Consider the following 12,744-nt stretch of genomic DNA (forward strand, 5'->3'; position numbering starts at 1 on the left):
ACTTGATCATGATAAATCGAATGTTTCAAATTTTATGCCAATAGCTCACTTTGCTTTATGCTAATATATATGGAATCCAATCAACGTTTGCATTGAGTCTAAACAAGTTTATAGTTCTGAGAGTTCTGGAAGTATCTGGGAGAAAACTGATAGTTCCAATAACTCTCTAATAGCATCTATTATATTCTAATGAATATAAAACCCATTGCTGATAATGCTCCCAGTTTGAAAAAAAAGTATGTAAATAAGTCGCAGGACATTTTGTTTTGTATGTTTCTTGAATTTTGTTTGGTTTTATTGTTCAAATGAAATATCATTTATTAAATACACAATGAATCTCTTAGGGAGCAAATTTTTCGATTTTCGATTTTCGATAGAGCAATAACATTTCCATTTCCACTAAACATCCATGGATATATACTTATTAGCAACAACTAGATCTATCCATGTGCGTACAGAATTTGTTTAGTAAACTATAAAAAAAAAGGGCGGGACGGGGGGCGTGACGAGGGGGGAGCAGTAAATACACAGGGGCATAAACACACGAGATATGTTGTTGTTGTTTTTTTTTTTAATTTTCCTGGTTTTTTTTGTTTTTGTTCGTATATATAGTAGTATTTATATATATCTATATAAAGTTAGTTACAAATACAAATAGTTATTGGCTATGAAAAAAAATTGTTGCACTTAAAATTACATAATATATTATTAATATACTTTGCTTTTTAGTTTAATATTTATAAATATCAATACTTCGTTGTACGCCGTACAGTGGGCCAAAAGAGTTGCGCATTCAAGGAGTTAACACACACACACACACAGACACACGCACACAGACGCAGACAGACAGACACTCTTTAGCGAACTCTTCTGGTCACACTGGGTGCACTTGCACTGAGGAACGGATTGAATACTATACACTTAGATGTCGCATTATCTTAGAATACAGGAAAAAAAAAACGTTATTTGTGTAAAAAAAAAAAATTTATATATATATATATATACGATTTATATATAACACAAGTACGAGTAGAAAAGCTAAGTTCCAGCATGGTAACATAATCATTTAAGCCAGATCGGGTTCTGTTTCCATTTCGATGCAGATCCAGATTCAGTTACAGTTAATCTATATAGGCCATTTCATGGCTGCATGCCCAAAAAAAAAACAAAAAAAAAATGGGGATAGGGGGTTGCTTTTTAATTGAGAACATTTTCTAATTGCGTGGAGCGCGAGGGGCGGGGAGGGGGGGGGCTACTTTTAAACGGAGATGGCGGCATTGGTGGGCGGCATGTCGCTGTATTGGGCCGGCTGCGGCGTCGTTGGCGCCGTTTGCGGCGCCTTCAGGTTGCTGCTGCTGAGCAGCATGGAGCGGTAGACCTCGGACAGCAGATTCCACGGCGCGGCGGCTGTGGGCGACTGGGCGACGCTGCTGTTGGCGTTGGCGCTGGCGCTGGCGGCGGCGGCCGCTGCGGCTGCAAACATTTGCGTCTGGAGCAGCCGGAAATGATGCTGCTCCTCCAGATCCATGCCGAAGAGCAGGCCGGGCGGCGAAGGCGCCGCGGCAATCGAACTGGAGCCGGAGACGGAGACGGAGCTGGGCATGGGATTGGGCTGCGGTTGCGAGTTGGGGCTGATTGCGGCTGCGGCTGCGACTGCGGCTGCGACTGCGGCGTCGGGCGAGCAGCTGGTCGGCAGGTGTTTACGGGCCTGCGGCGTGGACAGGTCGTGGGCGTGCTCGTCGTGGTGGGCGCGCCGCTCGTGACTGTGCGGTGCATCGGCGCTGTCGCTGTCCAGCTCCAGCTCCATCTTGATGGCTGTCGTCGATTCCTGGGAGCTGGATGCGCAGCTGTCGTGACGTCGGCGCTTGCCCAACAGCCGTTCCATGGAGAAGCCGCTGCCGCCGCAGGGGCTGGGCGAGCGCTTGATCCGGCGCTCGCATAGCTCCTGTTCCCGCTCTGGAGCTGATCTGGGCTTTGGCTCCGGCTCCGGTTCCGGTTTCGTCTGGCGTTCGCGTCGCTTGTGCAGACTGAAGTCCAGGGGCTGCTCCGTGCGCTCCTCCTCATCGAAGCTGGTGTGACTGTTTGTATTGCTGGCCAGGCTCAGGCTGCAGTGCAGCTCCGCATCTGGCTCGTTATCCGCATCCGCCTCGGGATCTGCATCCGCCTCGCTGTGGCAGTCCTGACTAGCTGGACTGGCGCTGTTGGCATGCATGTCGACATACACGTAGACGCCCTCATCATCCGCATCGGCATCCGCATCGATATCCGCGTCCACATCCGCATCAATGTCCGCATTCGCCTCGGCAAAGAGCCGCTCGTGCTGCGTGCGGCCCGCGAGCAGGCCAAGATTATGCAGACCCGACTGGCCGCCAAACATGACATGAGCCGCAGCAGCCGCCGGCCCGTAGCCCACAGCCGGATGATGCGGATGATGTGGATGGTGTCCATGATGTGGATGAGGTGGCGGCAGCAGCCCCGGAAAGGCTGCAGCTGCGGCAGCGGCCGCCGGAAAAACGGGAAACTGTTGAGCGGTGCGTCCGTCGTGCGGCGAAATCTTGCGGCGAATATGCGGCGAATGGAGCTTCGGATTCGGATTGGCGCTGTGCCGATTGCGCGAACGCCTCGAGCTGAACACCATATTGCAGCCATCCACGGTGCACTTGTGCATCTCGCGCAGATGCACCGCCGAGAAATGGATCTTGAGCGCGCCCTTGTCGCAGAAGGTCTTGAAGCAAATCGAGCACTGGACACGCTTCTTGCCCGTCGCCGGATTGATGAACTGACCCGCCAAGTTGATCGGCGGCGAGCCCCAGCGCTTTGGCTTCGCATGGCTCGCCAGCGAACTGGAGCTGCCCTTGCCGCTGCCGCTGCCGCAGCCAGCTCCAGTTCCTGTTGCGCCCGCTGTGCCCGGCGAGCTGGCTGGCGATTTGGCGGTCTGGCCCATATGTGAATGCGGATGGGCATGCGGGTGACCCAGCAGATAGACGGGCGGCATAAACGGATTCATAATGTGCTCCATTGTCTTGGGCAAGTGCTGCGAAAGAAATGGAGGAGAAAAGACGCGGATTAGAAAATTGTCTGCATGTGTGTGAGTGTGAAATACTAAAGAATTCTTAAGATACAAATGTAGCTGTTAGCTTAACAGTTAAAAAGCATCTCTGAGATACAAGCTGATAAAATGCCTTTGAGATACAATTGCGGCTGAAGTTGAAGCTTTGAGACACAAAAAGTATCTGTTAGATACAATATAAGACTGCACATAAAAGTATCTATGAGTTACATTATTGCATCTGATGGATACAAACAAATACTAAAATACAAATGCAACTTTGGGTAATTAAAAGTTTTAAAATCAACAAAAAGTAACTACAAGATACAAGCTGTATCTGCAAGATGCAAACAAAGTTAAGACACGAAAGTATCTTTTCAATAGACTAGTAAATGCACACAAAAGTATCTTAACACACAAATGGAGCCGAGTGTAGTGTCAACTTGTAAAGCCACGCCGAGATACAAAAGTATCTTTTGGTTGCAAGGCACAACAAATCAGATTTTTGTCTGTTTCTTTTTGCCGTCGGCCGGCCGAATGCACTCGACTGATATGTAAGAGATAATTGTTGTGCTGATTTTGTCCTCAATCGGCCCTCAGCGCTGGTTGTCAACTGGCGAACTGGCAAACTGGCGAACTGGCAAACTGGAAAGTCCAAAGTGTCGAGGATGTCAATCAAAGCGCTCGGCAAGTCAGTCCGTCGAACAGGGCTGCGAGAAGGGCGGACGCGTTGGCCTAGCGGGGGCAACGGCAACGGCAACGGCAACAGCTAAATCCTAATCAGAAACTAATACAGCGGTGGGGCGGGGGTTAGGGGGAGTTGGCGGCAGGGTAGGGGGAGGGATGGTTGCTGTGACAGCTGCAAAAGTTGCGCAACATTTTGCGACTTTTGTGTTATCATCGCTGGACGTTTACCCCTCCCACTCATTGCGACCCCTTCCCCTCACTGGCCCATGCGAGATGACAGCAGCATCCAATGCCAATTACAGATTTCAAATTTGCTGCGCAATTAAATCGTGGGCACACTGCGAACGCACAGTGGTACGAAAAGTGTCAAAGCAGAAATGTATCTTAGAGTACAAATGCTATTCGAGATGCTCAACTAATGAAAAGACATTGCAGAATTGCAAAGGGGGAATCATTTGAATTGCAACTCCAGCATATATTTATCGGGCAGCGGGCGGCTTTTTGTCGCCTTGACGCACTGTGCTGGACCGGACCGGACCGGACCGGAGTTGTATTGGCCGTCAGCAGACGCTGCCCCGCCGTCTTTGGAGCATTTTTTGCTTGGCCAAAATCTTTTACAGCTTTTTCGGCTGTTCAGCTGTTCGGGGCACCCATTAAAACCGCAAAGACGACGACAACATGCGGTGATCGGCAGCTAGTCCAAGTGGCTTTTTTTTATTGTTGTTGCCGTGTTTCACCGCCTGCCGCCTGCCGCTGCCGCCTGCCGCTCGCTACTGTAATTGAGGCTGACGAGCGGCGCAGAATTGATGGCCAAAGTGTGGCGGGAGGGGCGGGGACAAAGATGGGGACAATTGTTAACGCGACGCTGGGGATCGCGGTCGCGTCATGTCGAGCGATCAACGCTGTTAGCCGACTCTGGGTGCCCCTCACTGTCGCTATCATTTGGAATCAATCTCAAATGTTCAACAAACCCATGCGCCAATGTCGGCAACACACACACATACACATGTATACCAGTCCAAGCTAACGTGTGCAGCCCAGCTGAGCTTGGACATACTTCTTATCCAATAAAGTATATGGATAAAGCTTGGACACATGAAAGAATGTATGAAATATGTGTGAAAGTGTTTAATATGCAGTTCGTAGGACAATAACTAAGTCAATACAAAAGTATCTATGAGATACAAAAATATCCATCATAAGATACAAATGTATTTCTGGTATACAATAATTAAATAATAATACAACAAGTCACAGTAGAGATACAAAAGTATCTATGAGATACAAATGTATCTATGATATACAAATGTAGCCTTGGTATGCGAAATCATACTCAAGTCAATCAAACAAGAACTGAACTCCAACCGCAATTTACTTTATGGATACAAAAGTATCTATGAGACACACAAGTATCTATAAGATACAAATGTATCTTTGATCGGCAAGAATATATCAAAGTTGCTAAGAACGAGAAGTGAATTAAAAACACACGAAAAGTATCTTCGAGTATCAAAAGTATCTTTATGATACAAAAGTATCTACCACCTCAGACTTGACTGCACAGGATCAAATCTCTTCTGCTAACAGGCAGCAGCGCAGAGTGGGGCAAGATATTAACATAGAACGGATTCGATTGCAAGTTCTGCTGTCTGCCCAAAATTGGATTAAAACCTCGTTTTTATAGCGGAGAGTCATTAGAAACGATAGTAACTATAACAACAAAACGACATGTGTAATGCCAGCGTGTGTGTGTGTGTGTCTCTGTGTGTGTGTGTGTGTGTGTGTGTGTGTGGTAATTATTTTTGTCAAACGCTTTAAATGTCTTAAGAGACGAAAGCAACAGCAGCAACAACGACAACAACAAAAAACCAATCACAAAGTTTGATGGCCAGCATCGAATGTGTTGTTGTTGTTGTTGTGTGTTTTTTTATTATCGGCATGTTGAAAGTCACAAATTCCAAGAGCTGACGAGAGACGACAACAACTCCTGTTTATAGCTGCTGTTGTTGTTGTTGTTGCTTGTTGGTTGTTGGTTGTTGCTGTTAGTACACATTATAATAAGCAGCGGACAAGCAACAACAACAATTGGAGGAGCAATGAACGGGCAAGAGTCGACGATGATAATGACGATAATAATGATGATGATGATGATGATGATGATGCTGCCTGATGCTGGTCCCTGGTCTAGTGCTGAGCTGTGCGCGTATTTGTATCTCAATTTGTATCTCAGGCAACATTTAAAAAGACAAAAATCTTAATTACAAGTTTCGGATTTCTTATATTATTTTTTTTTTTTTTTTTGGCTCGAAATTTGTTCAACCAATTTTGGCCACTCGCCGACGGTAAAAAGCAGAAGAAGAAAAAAAAATGTAAAACTAACTAAATAAATTAATGTACTTACAATTTTTGCTGCTCGTGAAATTCTCCACAGAAAAAATGTGTTTGTTGTCTTTTTTGTTTTGTTTCAATTTGTTTGTTTCTTTTGATTTTTCTTTATTTAATAATTTGTCACCAAAAAAATTTCACATATTTTGTGTATTTAGTTTATTTTGTTGTGATTCGCATTAAAAATGTTTTCTTTTTATTTTTGTTGAATATTATTATTATAATTGTTGACCGAACGCGACGGCGACGGCGACGGCGAAGTCTCACGAGGCACACACAAAACACAGAGACGAAGGCTACGAAAAAGCAGTAACAGTTATTGTTGTGACGGTGACGGTGACTGTGACTGTGACTGCGACAGAAGCAGAAGCAGCGGCAGCAAAAGAGATCCACTCCTTCGAAAGTCGTGGGTGACACTGATTGTCGTGCCGCTGCGAGCAGAAAAAATGTAACGACGACGACGACGACAAATGCGACAGCGACAGCGACAACAGCAGCAGAGACAGCGGCAGCACTCAGCACACAGCACATACACACGTACACACGCATACGCAGCGGCAGCGGGGTGGGTGACACTTTGCTCTCGCAGCGACGAGCGACGGCAAAGAGCAGCGAGGCAGCAGCAGCAGCAGCAGACACGCAGCAGCGGACAAGTTCAACGTAACTGCCCCACAAATGTCTACCTGAAACGCAGCCAGCCAACGAGCGAGTGAGCGCTGTGTCTGTGTGCGTGCGTCTATGCGCCTCTGTGTGTGTGTGTGTGTGTGTGTGTGTGTGTAGCGGTGAGAGCAAGAGTATGAGAGCAGAGACGTCGCTTGGGCTATTGGAATTGGCCTGCAGTTGTATAGTTGTAGTTGTTATTGTAGGTGTATTCGTGTTTGTTGCCGCGCGGTCTTTGTGATGCCTTTTGGTGCTGCTGCTGCCGCTGCCGCTGCTGCTTCTGCTGCTGCTGCTGCTGCTCTTGCTGCTTGTTTAGGCTGTGTCACATTGTCGTCGTTGGGTCATCACACATACACACATGCATGCACTATCCAGCGCAAGCGAATGCGATAGTGCTATTGGCAGTTGCCTCTCTCTTTCTCAGTCGCACCAATGCCGCTTGCGCAAAGCAGTCGGTTAAGCAGTGCAGAGCAAAGAGAAACATGACTCTCTTCGGTTTTTATGTTGATTGCATTTGCAATAAGCCTAAAATATTAACCGGTCAAAAACTTAAAGCCCATTTTTGACAGCATACAATTTTAAAGTATGGTTTAAGAGCATTGCGGCCACTGTCATCGCCTTTGGGTGGTAGTTGGCTGGGGCGGGGGCGGGGGCGTTGGCGTAGGCGTAGGCGACTCAAATTTCTCACGCACACAGACAGTGTCATACGCATGGTCAACGCTTTGCTGTGTGTGTGTTTAGGGAAAAAATAATTCGTGGGACATCGACCACGACCACACTCAAATGGCTGCGTACAGTGCTGTGTGTGTGTGTGTGTGTGCGAGAGGCGCACAAAATATTTTGGGCTATTGCCGGCTCGCTCGCACATTGTCGTCTGAGTGGACGAGTGGTTGACATGCGACGTATTTGTGTTTGCTGACCGAGCGAGCAAGCGGCCAGAGCAGCAGCAGCACCACACACACACACACACACACACACACACCTGCCCGCTCACGCACCTTTAGCATTGCTCACTCTCCCGCTCTGCTGCTCTCCCGCAGCTGGCCACAGCGTCACACAGTGTCATTTGCTCGCCAACCAAAGAGCGCCAGTGCGCGCTCTCTCATGGGGCTAGCCGTGTCTGTGTGCGTGTGTGTGTCGTCCCATTAGCCAGCCCGCGTGTGACAGAGCTAAAGCGAGTTGGCCCCATCATTTGTTCGAATGAAATGGCAATGGCCAGCCAATTCGTCGTTGTCGCTGCTTATTGTCGCTGTTGCTGCCGCCGGCAGCGACGCCGACCGCAGCCGCGCTGCTCAGCGTGCATGTGCCGTAGCTTACTTGAAATTGCCGTCGTTTTGTCTTCGTCTCATTATGGGCCATGGCAATGTTGTTGTTGTCGCCTTCGCCTTCTCGTCGTCGTCGTCGTCGTCGTCGACGTCACACGTTGCTTTTTGCTCTTTTTTTTGCTTTTTCTTTTTTTTTTTTAAATTTTTGTCATTTGATTTCTTGTCCACTGCGCTCAGGCGGGGACGGGGCGGCGGCAGCGACTGCGACTGAGAGCTGAGAGTGTGTGTCCGTCTCTTTTTAGTAAACACCAATGAGTGCCCTGCCCGTGCGATTGTGTGTGTGTGTGTGTTTGTGTTTGTGTCTCTCGATGTGTTCGTGAGCACACCTCTCGCTTGCTGCTAACGGCGACGGCAGCAACGACTTTGCTTTACTGGCTATGCGATTGCGCCACAAATATATATAGCTGTATGTGTGTGTGTGTTCGTGTGTGTGTGTGTTTGTATGTGTCACACAAAACGACACTTTAACATGGGGGCGATTTTTCCTGTCTCCTGCACCAATAGTATTTGAGCACCGCTCTGGTGACAAAGGCACCCGACCCCGACCACAGTTCATGCCACGAAACGAAGCTGCTATTGCTGCTGCTGCTGCTGCTGCTGCTGCTTCTTCTTGCTCTTCTTCTTTTTTATTTTATCTTATGATTTGCTTTCATTTTGTTTTTATCGCTTTTTTATGCTGCTTATGTAAAGCAAACGTTCTACATGCATTTACATATGTGTGCGTAGAGATATTTGTGTGCTGACTTCAGGAATATACATATATACATTGTCCCTTTGATAAATATATATATATATATTATATATATATATACAATATATATTGTTTAGCTTATGTAATATCTGATAACTATGTGCAGCTGGCCAACTGATTTGGCAGCCAAATTTTCTGCTGCTGCTGCTGCTGCTGCTGTTAATTGCCTTCAGCTTTAAGCACAAGCAACGCATGACTTTAACTTGAATTAATTTAAGAAAGTACATGCTACATATACTTAACTAAAAAGTGCATGTTAATATGGGTTTCATTCTGGGGTTTTATTACATTCTTGTTCTCGTTAAAGCTAACCTCGAATAGTTCAGTGAAAGTTCTCTCTGCAGAGCACATCTAAGGTTTCAGTTTCTTGTCCTGCTTTAGCTTTAGGTGATGTGCGCTTTAAGGATATGCCGAAAAAAGGATTTAAATTAAACGGAAAATTTTATTGTAATGACTGTTGCAACTTTGTAAAAAAAACCGTGGGAAATATTTAATAGGAGAGCGATATGGACTTTGGCCAGCTAAAGGACATGTCCGCAGAATGCATCTTGCTATTGGAAGATCTTTCTTTGTAATCAAGGGAGTAATTATAGTTTTGTAATAAAAATAAAAACGTTGAGAAGATACTCACTCATATTTCCTTTTTCAATAAGCAAAAGAAAACCAAAAACTTGTTATTCTTCTTTTTAAATATATATGATAAATATATATTCATTTTAACTAGACTTTTCGATCTATATAATATTTTGTGATACATTTAAGTAAAAAGTAAATACATAAAATATTCCATGCACAAAAGATTTTTCATTCAAATTTCATCTTATTTTCAAATTGTTCAATTCTATATGAAGAACTTTAAATATTTAAGAAATAGCTCAAAAAAGCCATCAAAACTAAATCTGTTTCGGATTGCGACCAAATACAAATTGCAACTAACTGAAGAGGAGTATTTATTAATTAAGGATAGTTTATTTAGGACAGTTAGTAGGATAGTTTAGTTAAAACCAGAAGCTAACCTAAGAAATATATAGCCCCAGTTGATGAGGCCTTCGGCTATGTTCAGGACTTAAGTGTACTTTGGACAAATATGTCCATGTTTTCTTTTAAACTAATATAATATTTTAGCTAAGAGTAAAGTACTTCATTTAAACAAAGTGTATCTCGAGAGACCTTAACATTTAAATAGTACATTATTTAGCCTCCTTAATGTACTATAAGTGCTATGTACACACTTATGTACATAATTAGCAATTGTTTTTGCAGCCAAACAACATTCCGTTGAAACATTTAATTTGATTTTTATTGCGCAATTCAGTTATGAAATACATGTGGCTAATTTGTACGAAATCGAATTATGCATTTAGCATACATTAAAAAAACCAGAAAAAAAAAATAAGTACTTCACACATTTCACAGTACATAAATAAAGCACTCGTGAGTTTACTTTTACTCGTACTTGTTCTTAACTTAAATGCGCTCCGATCAAATTTATATACTTTTTAATTTATTGCCTGTTTTGCGATTAATTTTACAATTTTATGAACATTTAATGTAAAGCAACTAAAATAAAAACAATAATAAACAAAAGTTGAGCTACATTAAAAGAATGTTCAAAATAATGTGTAGATATCTTTCGATTTTTAGCTAGATAAAAGAAACTTTAATAATTATCTGATATCAGATAATAATCGCATGTGTGATAATTTTCTGATATCTGAAAGATATCTGATACATATAAAAAAAGAAAACAAACTCTAACTTTGTTTTCAACTCTTGCTTTTACTCCCATCAAGTTTTATTCCTGTGTTCAACTCGTCTTCTTAGGTAAAACTAAATTGATTTCTTTATCATTTTTGCAGTTTATTTAAACAAATTATAAACGTAAAAGAGTTGGACTTAACAATACAGGTGAGTACGCAATAAATATTCTTCGATAGTAGCACAAACTAGTTGCATATTCATATATATTTAATAAATATTTATTAATTAATAATAATTAGTGCTAATAAACTAGGAGATGGAAGTTTCTCTTCATCGAACCTATATATAATATTCCAATATATACTCTCGTCAGAAAATTTGATAGAGATCGCAGTATAAAATATAAAACTATATACAGAAGTAAAGAATATAAAAAGCATGTTGCTGTGGAAAACAAAATTGTTTCAAAAACTTGTGAAAATTTCGCGTAATGGTTCGAAATCCTTGAAAAAAAATTAAGCAATGCTTTACTTTGGAATGATATATGAAAATGTTTATATTGACATATGCCAAATGTAGTATCGAGTCAGCAGAGCCGTGAAAAAACGTGCAAAGTTCTTGTTTCTGCGGCTGTCAAAATGTATATTGATTATGTTTCGATTAAACTCGATACTTGAGTGTTTATTGTATTGAAAATGATCTGGATGGTGAAAAGACGTTGCGTGAACTCTTGTGACCCAGCAGAGATTCGCTTTGGTTGGGCTCGCTCCAAGCGGCGGGACTTGACTTTTACACAAATCAAAAGGTCGTCAAAGTCGAAACCCAAAGGCGAGACGGATTGCTCAGCCGGGAAGGTGACTATTAGGGGACAAATGGAAATATCTTCTATTGCCAGTCAACACTTTCGTTTCTTTTCCTTTCACTTCGTTGTTGTTTTTTTTTTCTGCTGGTTTTTTTCTTTGACTTTGTTTTTCATTTTTTTTTGTGCAGCGAAATGCTTTCATTAATCAAAAATTGCCTTTATTCAGTTTGAGATAAATAATTGCTATCTTATTATGCCGATTGTCGTTGCTGTCGCCGCCGCCGCCGTCCCCTCTACCCTGCGCCCTGTGCCCTATACCCTCGTCGCTGCCCCCATACCCCCCTCTGTAGCCATGCCCTGACTGCACGCAGTCGAAGTTCTTTATAAACAGCACGGCGCCCTTTGTGAATGCTGCACGAATCGAAATCGAAATCGATCAATCATTTTTCACACTTGGCCCAGCGTCCAGCGTCAAGTGAGAGAAAGAGAGACCGCCGAGGCCCTGTGGAGTGCGCAGCTCAGATACAGATACCAATACAGATACAGCTACAGCTACAGATACAGATACGAAAATAACAACATTTACAGATATAGAGACATAAGCGCAAACGGACTCGCAATCGAATTCGTACTCGCGCTTGGTGTCATACAGCATGACCATATTTCTTGCTCCCATGGAAATCAGTGTGCCCGACTTCGTCGCCGATTCCGTATACCGAGGCGAGTCGAGTCCGGGCCGTCGATTGTACTTGACTTCGTGTCAATAAATCGTTTCAGATTTTAAAAATACAATTTACGCCGACACAAATGATATTAAAAATCCATTAATAATCCCAGCTTCGCGTCGATTACGTCTGATTCTTATTTTGTTGTTGTTGTTGTTATTTTTTTACCTATGGTACATGCTGCCTGCCCTGTCCCTGTCCCTGTCCCTGTCCGATGCCCGCCCTCGCCCCGAGCTCTCATCTAGGCAAAGACACAGCGACAAAGGCCATGGGAAGCCTCCGTCTCTGCCTCCGTCTCTGCCTCCGTCTCCGTCTCAGTTTCCAGCCTCAATCTCAGCCCCAGAAAGTAGCCCCAGACAAAGGCGTCACAACATCTCACATTTAATTACATTTCCAGAGCAGTCGCCGCGGCCCTTGTACAGTACAGTTGCCTGGCCACGCCCCCTCCCTGTTACGCCCGCCAAGGAGTGTATCATTTTTGTCGATTTTTTGTTTATTTATCGAATTTAATTATATCATAAAAATCGTAATTTGTACAACACTTAGCCGAAGGCAAAGCAAAACTATGGGAAAACTACTTGGGATTAACTTGGGAATTAATTTTTAAAATTCTACTTGTGTTAGTTGGCTTTATAAACCACATATAAAAATGATAGTTG

The 12,744-nt window shown here is 43.8% G+C and overlaps 1 protein-coding gene across 2 annotated transcripts; it reads right to left on the minus strand.

Moving 5' to 3' along the window:
- Positions 1-259: 259 nt before the first annotated feature.
- disco (disconnected) lies at positions 260-6,705 on the minus strand. 2 transcript variants are annotated; one of them, XM_064682553.1, is made up of 2 exons: positions 6,138-6,705; positions 260-3,034 (listed from the first exon to the last, which is right to left on the minus strand). In XM_064682553.1, the coding sequence occupies exon 2, from the start codon at positions 3,017-3,019 to the stop codon at positions 1,259-1,261; it is 1,761 nt and encodes a 586-aa protein (XP_064538623.1). In that variant the 5' UTR covers positions 3,020-3,034; positions 6,138-6,705; the 3' UTR covers positions 260-1,258. The 2 variants fall into 2 exon arrangements, with proteins under 2 accessions (XP_064538623.1, XP_064538624.1); XM_064682554.1 differs by lacking the exon at positions 6,138-6,705 and adding an exon at positions 3,468-3,699.
- Between the last annotated feature and the right edge of the window lie 6,039 nt (positions 6,706-12,744).

The sequence above is a fragment of the Drosophila montana genome, unplaced genomic scaffold (genome assembly GCF_035044405.1).
Source record: "Drosophila montana isolate Dmon_TW-CO22-7 unplaced genomic scaffold, ASM3504440v1 contig_2481_1, whole genome shotgun sequence".
Lineage (NCBI taxonomy): Eukaryota > Metazoa > Arthropoda > Insecta > Diptera > Drosophilidae > Drosophila > Drosophila montana.

What these genes read in the sequence shown, in the direction of transcription:
- disco (XM_064682553.1), bottom strand. Translation starts at nt 3,019, where the DNA reads ATGGAGCACATTATGAATCCGTTTATGCCGCCCGTCTATCTGCTGGGT.